The 16878-nt window shown below is 49.8% G+C and overlaps 1 protein-coding gene across 1 annotated transcript in view; it reads left to right on the top strand.

Moving 5' to 3' along the window:
- Nucleotides 1–16878, top strand: part of DSCAM (DS cell adhesion molecule) — a 537171-nt gene that overhangs the window by 403673 nt on the left and 116620 nt on the right. The window contains exons 12-14 of the mRNA XM_037042990.1: nt 13812–14008; nt 14991–15087; nt 15866–15994. Of these exons, the coding sequence (XP_036898885.1) occupies nt 13812–14008; nt 14991–15087; nt 15866–15994 (423 nt within the window). The remainder of the gene's footprint in view (nt 1–13811; nt 14009–14990; nt 15088–15865; nt 15995–16878) is intronic.

The raw sequence follows: 16878 nt of genomic DNA, 5'->3' as shown, positions 1-16878 counted from the left end.
AGTTCAGAGCCAAACATATACCTTGACTAGAAATTTCACTCCTCTGAATGTTCCCTAGAGAAATTCATGCATAAATGCCCAGGGGTCACAGGCAAAAAATGTTTACAGCTGCATTGTTTACAATGGCCAAAGTCTGAAACCTCGTGAATAAATAAACTGTGAAATATTTCTGCAAAGAAATAGTATACAGCCATGAAAACACCTGCAAGCACCATAGATAGATAGATAGATAGATAGATACACATATATGTTGTAGATATCACACAAACATAACACAGAATAAACGAAGACACAAAACAAGACAGGCAGTAAGATCGTATTGTATATACAATTCAAAAACAGGCAAGACATCTAGGTTGCTTACGGATGTACATCTGGGTGGGAAAAGCATAAGCTGTCTGCATTTTTTGGCTCCACCACTTACTACCCGTGTGACCTTCCATCAGACATTCAGACTGTCTGTGCCTCACTCAATTACTGCACTTTTAAAATCAGGTTAATAATAGCACCAACCTCCTAGGATTGCTATAAAGATTAAAAAGCTCATAAAATCCTCAGCAGAGGACTTAATTCATGTTAGCTATAATTATCATCAGCATTAGTACACCAGGTGTCTTTAAAAGGTCTTAATGCTAGCATAATCAAAAGATAAAGACATGCAGGAAAAATGACAGCCAAATTAAATATACCATGGAATCCAGATGACCAAATTACCAAAACACCTGTGCAGTGTATGCAAACAAATGGGGACCCAGCATCAGTGGCCCAGTGAAGAGGGGGCATGGGGAGTGGATGGTGACATGGGATGAAGACCAAGTGGTCAAAATGGCTTCAAAGAAAAGATGAAATGTCAAAAATTAAAAATATAGTGGGGATTGCAGGATCAAAGTCCTGGGCGCTGGTCCCTCTTGCACAAGAATCTTCAGGTGGAAGAAGCTTCTGGAATGCCCTAAAGAGGGAGGTGGCTTGAGCAGAGCTGTGAGGAGACCCTGCCCTGAATACCAGGGAGCTGGTGTCAACAGGGTGTGAGACTGGTCACCACCAGAAGCATTAATGGGGATGCGGGTTAAATTCTTTTTCTTGCTTCCCTGTGCTAACCAGCTGTATCTGAAGCACCTGCCCACAAGTTAGAACATGGCTTTATACCTAACCATTCTGGGTTTCCATCCCCCAACCTCTGGCAATTGCTGGTTCTGTTTCCATGGAAACTTCTTGTCTTCCAGGAACTCTATTGGAATCCTATTGAACAGGATCCCCTGACCACGAGGGAAGCTCGCCTGAGCTCTGCCCCTCTACCCACCCCATCCACGGTGGGCAAGCTGGCAAAGCTCACCTGAGCCCCACCCATACCCCCCAACGTCTCCCACAAAACCAGTGCTTGGTGCCACCAAGGTTGGGGACCACTGCTTCAGAAGGCAAGAAGGCTTGACCTGCTGTTGCCCATCCTCGGGTCTTTGCAGGCTGTTGGCCAGACACTTGCCTCCCCCACAGTGTTGTCCCTAGACCAGCTGGGTGTCCTGGTGATGTGACACCAGGCTTCTCTGGAGATAAAGAACTGCAGGGTTCACGACGGAAGCTGCGTCCTTTTATCACCTCACCTCAGAGTGGTTCACCACCACTGCCGCCATAACCATCGGTCACAAAGACCAGCCACTCAGTGAAACGTCAGAGAGGATGATGGGATGGTTTGCATGCCAGGATTCAAGGGTCCCTGGGGATTGTCTTGGGGAATGGCTAACACACCTGTCATTTTTTCTAATGATTCGTTTTTCTAATTATTTTTTTCTAAATAACAATTATTTTTTCAATTTAATGCTCTGGACCTCATCTGTTTTTTCTTAATAATATAGCCTATATTCATACATTTTTAATTTACTGTTTACTGTCACTGATGGCACAAAATCAAAGTCTACTTACTGCTTTTTAACCTAATTATTAACAAGTTTTATTAGCCAAATACAGCATCTAGGTACCTGACCAGATGAGAAAAAAAAAAAAAAGGAAGAAATGACCTGCCTGTATCTATGTGAATGCTGGTTTTAATATTTTGAGGTTAATATTCATACTTGTCATGCAAAATAAATCAACTTTCTCTCAATAATGTGACTTGGAACAAGTTTAGAGCGAATACAATGTAAAACCTAAATGTTTACGCTGCTGACACAATTAATCATGTCACAGGGTCCCCGCAAAGCCACCAGGAAGTGGAGATGCTGTCAATCTTGTTAAAGTCGGACATCAAATACAGCCCACAGTAGCCTGGAAACACATATTTGATTAATGGTTATAATCAAAGTAACTTCATTATGTAAGCATAGTAACCCAGCCAAGGAGATATTTCAGTATGTGCTAAGAACTTATTAATTTCTGGCTGGAGGAATCATTTTCTTTAGGGTGATTAGAGCTGCCCAGTAGGCAGCCTCCCTTGCTCCGACTTTGATGAACAGTAAGTGCGTGGACGGGAGGAATTTGTGATTCCGCAGCAGCGGTAACAGCACTCTGTGATTCTGCAGGGGTCTTCCCTCCGACACACTCAGCGGGTCCCACGAACACAATCTCATTAATCCTCATCGCAGCCCCGGGAGGCTGCAGGTCTCGTTGTTCTTCCAGATGAGGAAATGGGGATGAAGCTGAGAGGCAGGGACCCCGAAGGAGAGAGAGCCGCCGGGCTGTGAAGGCCCGAGAAGACGCAGGCACGGAACTGTACACCGTGTCCTCTAGCAAAGGCGGCGGACATTTTCTTCTTTTTAAAGATTTTACTTATTTATGTGTAAAGGGAGGGGAAGGGAGGGAGAGAGGGAGAAAAACATCAATGTGCGGTTGCCTCTGGCACACCCCCGCACCAGGGACCTGGCCCACAACCCAGGCATGTGCCCTGACTGGGAATCGAACTGGTGACCCTTTGGTTTAGAGGCCGGCGCTCAACCCACTGAGGCACACCAGCCAGGAACCGCAGACATTTTCAAGACTCACACTTCATACACCAGTGACCATAGAAGCATTAGTCACAATAGCCAGAAGGTAAAGGCAACCCAGGAATCCCCATCTGAATGGGCCACATTTGAACGGTTAAATCAAATGTGGCATAAAGAGGAAGAAAACCCCAATGCATGCTATAATGTGGATGGACCTTGACAATATTATGCCATGTGAAACAAGCAGTCACAAAAGGACAAGTACTACGTGATTCCTCCTCTAGGAGGCCCTAGAGTGGCCAGATTCGTACAGACAGAAGGGACGGTGGGGCCAGGGACTCAGGGACCAGGAAGCGGGCAGTGGGCAGTGAGTGTTAATGGCTGCGGAGGTGGAGTTGGGGACGATGACAGACCACAGGAATACACGAATGCCACTGAACGGCCCACTAAAAAGTGGTTCAAACGGCGAATTTTATGTTAGGGTTGCTGAGCAGAACACGTGCTTGCTGTGACTGGGAAATGCACCTCTGGGTTCTGGGACAACCCCAGGTGACATGCTGACGTGGTTATAGTGTCAGATCCTGGGGATTGGTGGCACCGTGTTAGAAAGAGGACCAAGGGCTAATCTCGTTAGTGTCTGCCTTCGAGGGCGCGGCCTTCCTTTGTCACGGCACCAGAGAAGGAAAAGGGCTCCGAGTCCCCGTTCCATCCTCATGATGTACTTAGCCATGCCCAAGTCCTGTCCAAGAGCCCGGCCCCTTTCACCTTCTTGACCTCCCTCGGGCAACCAGTTGGCTCTTTTCTGCCAGAGACGGTGGCAGCTGCCAAAGAGGATGGGAACTCACCAGCTTCCAGGGCCAGTGTCCTGGCTGTGTGACCAGTACAGTGACAAGGGTTCCTGAGCCCCCAAGGGCCCTGTACTGGGGGTTTAATGGTCTTTGGCTGCCAGCTTGAAAATGTTAATAATTCTGTCTTTACATCTGTGTTTTAAAGTGAAGTCCAGTGGAACAATGGGGCATGAACTGGGCACTCAGAGCCTTAGCTCCCATGTCGTCCCACCTCCAGCCCCCTCCTGCCTCCCCAGAATAGATTCTTCCTGCTCCCTGGGCCCCAGGGCCTCTACTTCCCTGCATCCACCCAGTGACCACTGACGTTCTTCACCCACAGGGACCTGGGTGTGTGTTGGAAGATTGGGTTGGGCTTCACCAGGGCATGGTGGCAGCTCTCCCTGCCCAGAGGCAGCCACGCCACAGAGCTTTCAGAGAGTGACCCGGGAACCTTGGGAGTCATCCATCCAAACCCTGGGTGTGGCAGTCACCTGCAGGGAGCCCTGGCAGCTGGTGGGACCCATGCATATACATGACATGCCAAACCTCAGGTCAAATCCTGGGTGCCTGGGAGGGTCAGCACTTAACTCAGCCCCAAACTCGGGGGAGCAGGACATTAAACAGAAACTATAAACCATCGTGACATCTGGAAAGAGAGGTCTCAGGAGAAAGGAAAAAGCTTTCTAGTCCAGAACTCGAATGGCACCCTTTTCCTGCTGCTGGAACAGAAGCCTCCATGTTTTCATTCTGCTCTGGGTTCCACGAGCCCTGCCGGCCTCATCTCTCGCGTATGCAGTGGACTTGCTGGGATGCCTGTTTCTCAGCTGGGGAATCGGAGCTGTCCGGGATGCCTTGGGCGTCTTCCTAAATGGACTCAGGCCCAGATGGAGAGGCCGCCAGGGGGGCTCTGGCTGCCTCACGCCCCTGTGGTCAGAGGTTCTGTGCCCCGGGGACCAGCCCTGGTCCTCCTATGAGTAGGCAAGAAGGCTTTGCACTTGGATTCAGAAGACATGGGTCCCTTCTAGATTTTCCATTTACGAGTTGGATGCTTCAGGCTAATTACCTCCCTCCCCAATCCTATGTCAGTGTGACCTAATGGTAGAGAGTCCCCTTCTGTACTGAGAACATGCATGCTGTGTGTCTGGGAGGACATGCATTTTAGTAAAAGGGCCTGAGACCTGAAAGGACGCAGCACACAATGTATTATTTACTACAAGTGGCTTAGCTCAGACCCACTTAGCTTCCTCAGACCCAGGAGGAAGAAAGGACGAAGGGGAAGGAAGAGTCATCATTCTAGCGATTAAAGAAGCTGTGTTAGTGTTATGGTAACACTGATGTTTCAAAAAATCAGAGGAAATAAAGCTTTTGATTTGTGGGGGGACGGAGAGGGGATAGGTTCTGGTTTAGACAGTTTTATACCCTCTAGTTCTCTGCTTCTTCATTTATAAATAAAGGGGCGGGGTAAGACGCCAAGTGTAAAAGGAATCCTGAAATGCTCTTGTTTTAATCTTCATTTTCCCCCTTGAAAATAGTTGTTTGGTGTCTGGTTCTCCGCGGTGATGTGCGTGGACACATCTGTTAATACCAATTTAAATGTAATGACTCTGCCAGGCACGTTCTTTCCAAACCTCTCACACAGATTATAGCATAATTCGGAACCTGCTTAAAATGGTGCTTGAAAATACGTCTTGGGCCATTTCTAGGGCCAGAATTTCTACCCCATCTGGTTGTTGCATGGAGTAAACATGTGCATAGTATGAGGGCAAGTCCCTGACTTACAGTCGGCATGCAGACAAGTCAGCTGTTGTTGTTATGGACTTGTTTTTTTGGGGGGGGGAGGTAAAAATGGGGGAGGAAGGAAAGAGAAGAAAGAAAGGGAGCTGAAGAAAGTGGAGATCGGGAAGAAAAGGGACAGGCAAGGAGAACTGGAGCTGGGACAGGCCTCGGGGATCACCCCGTGGCGTTGTTTCAACCCAGGCTTCATTTGGGGTCACTTGGGGAGCTCTCAATTAATCACTCCTGAACCCCGCCCCAGCTCTCCCAGGTGTCAGGCGGGAGAACTGAGGCCGGGGCAGCCAGCGGCCTCGCCCATTTGTAGCAGCGTGTCCCCGGTGACATGAGGCTGGAACCAGCTGCCTGCTCTTGGTGTCTTCTCCCGCTCGCTCTTCTCACGTGACGAGCGTGAGAGGCGCACAGCCCGCCCCGGGGCCCCCAGACCCCAAGTCAGGGTCCGGCCTGCGGCACCCCGGTGGCCTGGCCCTGAGCGGCAGAATCCAGGCAGAGGGCTGCCAGCTCGGTGCCTGGCTTCTGAAACGCTCACTGATGTCACTCGCTGATGTTCCTGGAGGGACCAGGATCCATGCCTCATGTTTTCACCTGGGTCTGTATTAAATTAAACGGTGAGAAGTATGTATTCCATGCACTTGGACTGACTGAAGGGAGGACCAGTTCAGGTCAGGCCTGTGTGTGGACTGTTTACTGTGGAATCCAGGCACGGGGTACATGGCTGCTCAGCTTTCTGTGTTTGAAATATCTCCTAGTCGAGTGTTGGGGGGTGTTCACAAAATAAAGCAGCTGAAGAAGCAGTTTCAATGTCTGTGAGTCAGGATACCTCCCTCCCTGACCCTCCCAGCTGGAAACCCACAGGTCCCTGCCTCCGTTGTCCAGCTTGGGTATTGGGACAGCCTTGCTCTTGGTCCCACACCCTTGTGCCTGCCCCACCTCTGCTCTGACCATTTGGAGGGATTGGGGGACTTCCTGCTTGAACATGGGAAGTCCTGGGCATCGGAAGGTAGGCGACCCTCCATGTGGGGGGTCGTTCTCGGTGATGATGATGACGGTGTCGAAGTGGGGGTCATTAAGTCACATCCTGGGTGACTCTTGGATCTAGGCCTTTGGTGCTCGTTCCTCTTCTCTGGTTTCCTCTTTTCTCCTCTGTAAAGTGCAGGGGTTGAACCAGATGATCATGACAGGCAGGCTGTCTAGCCAGAGCACTTGGTATTTTCTTTTGTTTCTTTTTTTGTGGTATTTTAAGTAGAGCTGGAGAGGGAGAAAAAAATTAAAGTGCGTTTGAACCACTTTTGTATAATGGGCTGAGCCATTAAAACAGGACAGTATAATTTGGGACTAATCTTTAATATCTGTGATTAATTAACTCCAATTATCATTCTGCCTTGTGTTGAAAAAAATCAATGCATGTGTCGATCTATCGTGGAATTACCCGTCCAAAGATGCAATGACTCCCTACTCATGTATGTAGGTTTCCTGCTATCAATAAGGCTAGTTACTGCTCCTGGGGAGCTCCCCGACTTCTCAGCGCCTCTGGTGTGATGGGATTGGGACGTGATCTTCTCTGTGGGGCTCTGGCCAATGACAGACAACTAGCTGTGGGGACGACAGGAGGAAGCAGCCCTGATTTCTGGCCTCGGCCAATTTCAGTGGTGTCAATCCCCCATTTCCAATTTCAGGCTAACGAGGTACTGTCACTGGTCTGTGGAGCTGGGTTGCAGTGCGCACTGTCAGCTCGCCCCGGCTGTCCCAACAGAGCCGCACATCACTGCATCTTTCTGCTGCACGAAAGTAGGTCAAGGAGGCTTCCTTCTGTCGTAAGACTGCAGACTTGCTGAACACAAGGGGCTGTTAGATGGTGTCCTGATTGTGCAGGAGATTTNACAACTAGCTGTGGGGACGACAGGAGGAAGCAGCCCTGATTTCTGGCCTCAGCCAATTTCAGTGGTGTCAATCCCCCATTTCCAATTTCAGGCTAACAAGGTACTGTCACTGGTCTGCGGAGCTGGGTTGCAGTGCGCACCGTCAGCTCCCCCCGGCTGTCCCAACAGAGCCGCACATCACTGCATCTTTCTGCTGCACGAAAGTAGGTCAAGGAGGCTTCCTTCTGTCGTAAGACTGCAGACTTGCTGAACACAAGGGGCTGTTAGATGGTGTCCTGATTGTGCAGGAGATTTATGAATTAGTACGCAACAAAGTCACACAGCACCCTCCCTGGGGGCAATTTCGCAGGAGAAGCACACAGCACGCAGTCTTCGAACAAAGCCCTCTTGGTCTGGCTTTTCTATGCTTCTGCCGGCAGGGTGGGCACAGCCTGTCCTTGGCCCCAGGCCTGTCACAGGCCCCTCCATTTGTTACACTTCAGGAGTCCGCACAGGAAGCACTGCTCTGCTGGTGTGTTGACATCTCTCGGCGTCCCTGACTGTGACAAGGGAAAAGCTTGAGCATCTGCCATTAGCATCGAGAAGAGCCCCATCATGATCCATTTTCTTTAAAGGGCTGGAGATCGGTGGCTTGGTTAAGAGAACGGGGGCTTGCCAGACTATTTCTGACCAAATACAGAACTGATTAGCCAGACGAGTACACCCATGTTGGTGGGGCCCTCTTCCAAAGGAGAAATGGAAGGGAAGATAAGAAGAAGCAGCAGCATGTTTTGCAGAGTAAGATGGGCAAACCGAAACCAAACACCCGTGATTAGCTCAAGGCATTTCTCCCATAGAGAAGGCCACAAAGCGTTTCATTATTCAGAAAAGAAAGGGGCAGAAAAAAATCCTGAAAACAATTCTGCCTTATCCTGGAGAGTGACAGGGATTCTTCTAGCTGCTTGTGTTAAAAGAATCGGGAGTTGCGTCCGGGGGGAAACCAGTCTTCACCATGTGTCCTCTCCCTGCGCATCTCATTGTGAGGACGGGAGCTCTTGTTTTGGCATCAGTTTAGGGAAATCCGTAGTTTTTCCTGCCCCACCATTTTAACATGCTTCTTTTTGCATTTCACGAGCACTGGACTGTGGGAGACCCTCTCTGTAGCCTGTAGGTTCCCATGGCTCTGTGAGGCACGGGCATGGGCTGATTTCCAGAACGCAGCCCTGCTGCCAGTTTCCCCGTCCTGAGCTCGGAGGGGGCGCTGCAGAAATCCAGCTGCTTCCTGGAGGGACCGGGAACCACGCTTCCCAGCTAAACTGTACGTGAGTTTCACAGTTTCTGATTCACACTTCCCAGCTTTGAGAAGGACAAGAAGAAAACTTGGGCTTCCAGAAGATCTGGTCACAGTTTTGCAATTTAGGTCACTTGTGGTGGTTTTGCCCTCAGGGAGTATGAAAAAAAAATGTTGGTTCGCGGAGTTGAGCTCACACTGAAGATGTCTGTAGTAAAGCAGTCTCAAATCAAAGCCCACGTTCTTTCCTCATCTGAGGGCCCCTGGCCTGCTGGGCATGAAGGAATCCCTACGATCCGGTCCGCGCAGGGGCCGTTGGCATTTGCTCTTGGAGCGCTGACCCCACACTGTGGACTGCCTTCTATCACCCTCTCAGTGACTATTATCCCCACTCAACATAGGGTAAACTGAGGCACAGTGTGATCAAGTGGCTGTCTAAGGTGACACAGGGAGCCCCAGTGGCACACTTACAGATTCAAACCAAGTGACTTCCATGTCCTGTAGGTGGCTGACTACCTGACCCAAAGTGATGAGTATGCATTTGGGTGCTGCTTTGGAAACTATAACTTTATATTCTTCTCTGCAGAGCCATCCAATAGAAATTATTTTTTTCAATACAGGGCATAGGCCATATTTCCCCTGAAGAGTCTAGACTTATGATTCAAGTCAGCCCAAAACAATTCTCAGTCTCCTATTACAGAAAAATTCAAAATAATAATGGATACGTAAAATGGCTTACTTCTTTCTCATGTCACGAGGCAGGCCGGGTTTGGGAGGATAGCTTCAGGGTGTCATCAAGGAGCCAGGGTCCCATCGTCCGTGTCACCTTGTGGTCCAAGATGGTTGCCAGTGCTCCAGCTCTTGGGTCCTGATTGCAGGCTGGCTCAGGAGGAAGTATAGGCAGCCTAAGGGGAGGCCAGCCAGCTGAGCATGCCTCCCCAAAGTTCTACATACATCACTGCCTTGAGCCCAGTCCTATGGCAGCACCTAGCGATAAGAGAGGTTACCCTCTTTTATCCAGGCATATATTTCATATCATGTCACCTGTTAAAAACTTGGGAAAAAAGGGAAAATGAGCTTGGGGAGGCCACTGAAAATCTCTGCTCAAGGTCAGTGGCCCATATCTACTATTGGAGTTAAAGAGGTTCCAATAAACCATGCCCCTGAGTTCAGAACCAAGCAAAGGATAGACATTCTGTACAGATATTCTAGTGCTATTTTGCAGTTCTTAGACACAATGTATGGTGTTTCATTTTTCTCACAAATATATGGTTGAGGTTTACTGAGATGATGCCACTATAAAGAAATCGCTGTGTTGAAAGGAAAAATGATAATAAGACATGTCAGAACCTCATGAATTGGCCTGCCTCTCCCATGACTACATTCAGAAAAGTGGTCCCAGAGCCATAATGAACATGTGTCACAGTGTCCCGGGACAGCTGGGCTCATAAGTAAGACTCTGTGCGACATCTCCTGATGGCATACCCTGCCCAGGGCACAGGAAGCCAGTGCGCCTGCCCAGGTCTTCCTTGGTCAAGGCGTAAGCTTCCCTTTCAGCTCTCCAGGCACACACCAGATGTCCAAGTTCCACATCCCCTGTTCAGAAGGGTCCAGTAGCATCCAGAAATCTTTGACAGTGAACAGTGAGAAGTTGAAGGCAGGAATATCCTCAATGGAGGGTAGATATTGAGGGGAGTGGTCAACTCTGCCCCCTGCTCCTCCTGGAGCTTCATCCTGACATCATCTGCTGCAGAAGACATTCATGGGGACAGTGGTGTGCACATCCTGCCACCTTTCTGGGTGGGCAGACCGGTTAACGGCCCCTTTACATGGGGCTGTCGAACTCCCAAGGCTTGGATCCCTTCTATCTGTGAGGTGGACAACCAAGAGAGGGGACTGCTGTCCCAGGTTCCAGCTCTGCAGACCCTTCTCCTGCCCTGGCGCAGACTGCCTTTTGCCTCTGTGATCTCTGAGGAGGGAAAATGGGCTTGGGGAGGCAACGGAGAATCTCTGCGAAGTTGTGCCCCGGTCCCTGCGTGTGCTTCATTCTCCAAGGAGGCAGGTACTGCACCCCCTGGGCCCTTCCACACCACACACAGCTCCTCGGTGGTGCAGGCACAGAGACTGGCCCAGGGGTTCCACAGCCAGAAGGTGTCAACCAGGACAGGAGGGTGCCGGCTCACTTCTTGCAGCTCTACCCATTACGTGGTGGAAGGCGCCACTCCTGTCCCCTCACCCCAAACGCTGAATCTTTGCAGCCTGTACCCCTTCCTCTTCTGTGCCCAGTCTCCTTATATGGAGATTGCAAAATGGGAAACCAGTGTGGAAGTTCCTCCCAAAATGTTAAACATAGGCTTGCCCTGTGAGTCAGTGATTCTGCTTCTAGGAACCTACTCAGAAAAAAGTGAAAATGTAGGTCCACACAGCAACCTGTGCACAAGTGTTGACAGCAGCATTACCCATCATGTCCAGAGAGCGGAAACAATGTAAATGTGTATCAGCTGGTGAGCGAATACACAAAATGTGGTGTAGACGTGCTCTGGACTATCATTGAGCAACAAAAGAGCACGCTATCTCATGGATGAGCCTTGAAATCCTTCTCAGTGAAAAGAGCCAGAAAGAACACCTACCGTGGGATCCCACATGTAGGAAGTGTCCGGAAACAGCAAACCTAGAGGAACAGACTGTCCCTTCGTGGTTGCCCAGTTCTGGGGGGTGGGAAAGGAAAGTGACTGTATTTGGACAGAAAGAATCTTTTTAGGGTAATGTAACAGCTCTAAAATTTGGTGTGGTGGTGTACAATACTCGTAGTTGTCCTGGGGTATAATTGCGTATGTGTGTGCTGAGTGATATAATTGTGCTTGTTTGGGGTTGGCTAGTGCCCCCCAAAATGCATAATCACCAGGAACCTCAGAATATGCCCTTATGTAGAAGTAGGGTCTTTGCAGATATAATTAGTAAAGGTGAAGTGATATTGCACCAGGAGGGATCCCAGCCTGTGAAGACACGGAAAAACACTGTATGAAGAATGAGGACAGAGACTGGGGCTGAGCTGTCACCAGCCACAAAATACTGACGGCCTCTGGAAGCCAGAAGAGGGAAGGAATGGTTCGTCCCTGGGGCCATCAGGGGGAGCGTGGCCTCGCTGTCCCCTGGGTTTTAGACTCGTCTCCAGAAGTACAATAAAATCCGTTTCTCTTATCAGCACCCCCGCAGTTCCTGGGAAGTTATTACAGCCACCCCAGAACACTGGTATGATACTAACCCCATTCAATTGTACGCTTAAGACGAGTGGATTTTAGGGTATATAAATTACACCTCAAAAGGGTGTGAATAAAAATCAAACACTTTGTTCCACCAGCCAAAGAGAGGGTGGGATCAGAACTCAGGGCTGGAATTACAGAGCCAGCTGTGCGGCTTCTCGGAGCCACTGAGGGAGGAGCCGCCCAGGTGCAGGCAAGACCCCAGGCCGTCCACTCCACACCTGGCTCCCTCTGCCACCTGCCTGCTGACGGTGGAGAAGCCTCTAAGTGCCCATTGTTCCGTGGGGGTCTGGGCTGCAGGCACAGTAGACCTTGGACTTGTGATCCCCTGTGGCAGGCTGTGGGGAAGACATGCCCCAGTAGGTGCCAGTCTCAGTGAAAGGCCGGGGTTTCTGTGGTCAGGTGCCCTGGGAATGTTGGAGGGTCACTGAGGTGGCCAAAAAAGAGCACCAATATGAACTTGACCTTAGAAATGAGGGAGGGTCTTCCTGCTGTGATTGGGAAAATAAGGCAGAAAGCAGGTGAAAATGTAGTCTTTGTTTCAGTCTCTTTTCAAACCCTCCTCGTTTTCTTTTTTTATGGCATCATGTTCCTTTCTCAGGTTTTTAAAATATCTTTTAACGTTTTGTGCGTAACTATTTTAGGGTCTGTATCTACTCATTCTAGCATCTAAAGTCCTTGGGTGGGGGCAGCTCATTCTCCAGCACATTGTTTTTTTGCATTTTATGCTTTTGGTTTGTGAGTTCGTGTCCCGCAGAAGTTTATGTGGGAGAATCCCAGTGGGTCTGCACAGAGGCCATATCCTTGGCAGGTTTCTGTTTGCTTGTGCTGGCTTCCTCGGGCCCAGTTCCAAGCTAAGATCACCCACATGTTAAGCTGTTAACATGAATTTAACTCTGGACCTATGTAGAGTCAGGACAACTACAAATTCTCGGGGAAGACCTTTTGTTTTCATTCACAAATAAGCCAATGCATTTGCTTCTCCCTTTGTCATTGTGGATTTTTTTGGCATGTCTTATATTCTTGCTCTGAGGCGTGAGCCCTTTGAGGAGCCTGGACTGGAGGCCTCACTTTGAACTCTGCCCTCTGGCAGCCAGAGCCTCAGCACCGTCCTTTCTCTGGCCTTCCAACATCCCTTTTGGTTTCTGGCTCCTGGGTTTCCTCTTCCTTTCTTGTAAACTGACTCTGTATTTTTAACAATGCTTGTTATACGTTGTCTAGTATTTCTAGGTGGTTTGTGAACTGGGAGTGGGGTCTTACATCACGCAGTGGATTACCAAGAATGAAAGTCTGTGGGTGAATTTGGATGTTGGGGGAGAGGGAACTTGAGACGTCTCACAAATCCAGGTTCCTGCTGTGTCAGAGCTTGTGACGGCTATGGGGACCCGGAGTGCCCGGAAGTGATTTCAGGGATTGGCTGGCGATAATCAGGGCTCTACCAAAGCTGATCAAGGTTTCATGTCCATGGTTGAAAATGAGAGTTAGAAACATATACGATCACAGGACAAGGAGCATCATTCTCAGTGGAAGCCCCTCCCCACTGGAATCAAGTACAGTCATTTCCCACGTGTCCTAGGGAACACGGATCACGCCTGTGACCCACACCTGTGCTCAGTGGGATTGGAAGAGAGCAACTTCCCTGGAACGCGAAGCCACGTGGCAATGTCTGCTGAGGGCTCATTTAATCAAATTTCATTTTTCTGCTGCCTTCCCTCTATCTTCTTTGTGATTCTTGCTCAGCAGTTCCTTGAATAGATTTCATTTTGAAGAAACGTCTCTTGGGTGTGATGTAGCTGATGTTCATAGCGGGGAAAATCAGGAACCCTCGGTTGCCAAATAAGTCTGTGTCCCTTTTGGGTTTCCAGTTCCTGCGATGATCACGTCCTACCCAAACACTACCCTGGCCACGCAGGGGCAGAAGAAGGAAATGAGCTGCTCAGCCCATGGGGAGAAGCCCATCATCGTGCGCTGGGAGAAGGAGGACCGGATCATCAACCCCGAAATGGCCCGCTACCTTGTGTCCACCAAGGAGGTGGGAGAGGAGGTGATTTCTACTCTGCAGGTAAAAGCATGACAAACACCTGGAATCAGAGTCTAAGTTCATGGGCGCAGTGAGCCTGGCTTACCATGTGGGTGGGTACGTGTGGGTGGTAAATAAACAGCAAACAGTCTTTTGGAGTCAATTGATGAAGCACCATCTCCCCCTCCTCATACAGGGAGATTAGTGAGTAGCCTGCAAAAATGCTGCTTTATCCTAAGTGTTATTCAGAGTAAAATTATTATGAACACAGCGGGGGGCCCAACTGTAATAAAAATGCAAGCAGCAGCGTCCCTTCCTGACAGTTAATCCTGGGAGAGTGACGGCCTGTGCTGCTGCAGGCTTTCAGTTCCGGAACAAGAGAGACCAGGTAGGCGTCGGGACAGAAACATGACGAGGGAAAAGAGTTTGCTGCTGTGGGAAAATCTGAGGTGACCAAATCCTGTCTTCCACATGGAATCACAGAAGCTAGAAAAAAAGTTTCACTGTCTCATCTCATTTAGCACAATTGGGTGATGCTTTCAGTTCGGGCAAGAGGTGATGCCGAGTGCACACACGGGGAGAAGAGCCATGTTGAAAACGTGGGTATCGATTCACTCGTGAGGTCCAACCATGAGGTCCTCGGGTGCACCTCTAACAAGGGTCCCATGAGACCGAGGCTTTATTACAGAATTTATAGATCTGTTTCCTTAGGTGGGGTTGTTCTGGATGCTTTAAAGGCAGCTATGGGGGGGAAAGTATATGTGGACTGTATATGAGCTTGACCTTGACATCCCACATAAAGTATGCATCCAACTTAATGACCTGGCAGCTGATGTCACTAATGTACACTGGACTCATCCATCTGCACTGGCACAGTTGTGCTGAAATGATTTGATGTCAGATGTGTGTGTGCGTGTGTGTGTGTGTGTGCTGGGGGTAGAGACTTCTACAATCAAAGCCCTTCCAGTCCTTCGCTTACTCTATACTTCCAGACAAGATGGATTTCCTTCTGCTTTACACACAGATTTTGCCAACGGTGCGAGAAGATTCTGGCTTCTTCTCCTGTCATGCTATCAATTCGTACGGGGAGGACCGTGGAATAATTCAGCTCACAGTGCAAGGTAGGAAGGAGACAGCAGCGGGCAGAACACGTGGATGATTTAGGGCTGTGAGTACGTGCCCGGGCTCAGACACCAGGGTGAGCTTGGCTTGCCATGTAGCACTCCCCAATTCCCCGGAAAGTTTGGAGACACAAACGCAGCACGTTGCGGTGCCCCAACATTAGGGTCAGCCCCAAGCAGGACTAAATCCTTAAAGGAACTGGGTCAGATGAGTTGGCAGTCAGGTTCCTTCTCTGCTCAAGTTTAGGAGTCCTTGCCCTGGACAATGTGAATAGTTTAGCATTTGGAGGTTAAGCCCACATAGTTTCTGAGTTCTGGATTCCAGACTAGGAGAGTGTCATTTAAATCCTCCAGGTTTGCCCTGGCTGGTGCGGCTAGTGGGTTGGGCATCACCCTGCCGACTGGAAGGTCGCAGGCTCATTCCCGGTCAGGGCACATGCCCAGTTTGCAGCCGGGTCCCTAGTCAGGGGCGTGCGAGAGGCAAACCGATCGATATTTCTCTGCTTCTCTTTCTCCCTCTCTCTCTAAAAGCAAATAAACAAAGTCTTTCAAAAACTAATAAATCCTCCAGGTTTGACCCAGTTCTACAAGTGCTATGATGATTGGCAGTCTGGGAAAAGTGTAATTTCTCCTCCCTAAAATGAGATTAGGGAAAAAAAAGGCTTCCAAGTAAAAAGCCCCTCTGAGTGTAGAACACTGAGAAAGCTTCTGTGCACCACACTCGATGATTCCACTAGCGTCCCGGTCCGAACTAACCCGTGTCCTGTTGACCACGCAGAGCCACCGGACCCCCCCGAAATCGAGATCAAAGACGTGAAAGCGCGCACAATCACCCTCAGGTGGACGATGGGGTTCGACGGGAACAGCCCCATTACGGGCTACGACATCGAATGCAAAAACAAATCAGGTAAGTCCTTTATCGCCTCCAGCGTTGGGTCCACTTCCAACGCCCCTTTATTCTCCACCATTCTCATTTATTTTCCCCGGAAGAGCAAACCTGGACTCACGGGAACTCAGAGGGTCCCCAGTTCATCTCCTTTCCGGCTCGAAGTCCACCACGCTTCCTTCCGTGGAGTGTTTGTGTCGAGATGCCCTTCATGGGCTCAGCTCTGCTCCTCTCCCCTTGAGCCTCAGTCTTGCTTCATGACCACCACTTTGGCACGGGGCCAGCTGCTGGCAGGTCCCGGCCACGGTCATTGTCTCTGCTGCTTCCCCTGCTGCCCCTTCACTTCCCCTTTGGACTTGCACTGTCTCATAAAAAAAATGAGCAATTAGAGCACCAGCACCATGTGAAGGGTTGATGGAATTCTCAGAAGCCACATCGTAGCTGTATTGTTCACTTTTCGGGCACTGTCCAGACCAAGTTCGCCCAAGAACTGTGCTTTTGGAAATGGTATTTGTGACTTGAAGTAACTGGCCAGATTGGAAACGCGTGTAGAAAACTCGGGGCTGCCCAGCTGGTTCGTCTCAGAGATGCAGCTAGAGACCCGGGAGTGAGGTGGTGCCTCACATGGCCCAAGGACATCTCCTGAGTCACCCCTCACCGAGTCACCCCTCACCCCGTCACCGGGAAATGTGACACGGGTGGTGCAGGCTGGGAGATGGGGAGCGGCAACCCTAACGAGCAGGCCGAGGAGGGCACTAACCCAGATCAACAGGGATTTTCAGGAACTAGGCCAAGTGAGCTTCTCGGGGCCAAAAGGAGGGGAGGCAGCCCTGCCTCTGGTGCCAGGGAAATCAGGTCAGGTGGAGCCAAAGTCAGAAGTTCCGAGATTCAGGTCTTGAAGGAAA

This window comes from Sturnira hondurensis, unplaced genomic scaffold (genome assembly GCF_014824575.4).
Source record: "Sturnira hondurensis isolate 20B ecotype Veracruz unplaced genomic scaffold, ASM1482457v3 Scaffold0003874, whole genome shotgun sequence".
In the NCBI taxonomy this organism is placed as follows: Eukaryota; Metazoa; Chordata; class Mammalia; order Chiroptera; family Phyllostomidae; genus Sturnira; species Sturnira hondurensis.
Note: the sequence above shows the minus strand (reverse complement) of the source record. Positions and strands in the feature narration are given on the sequence as shown.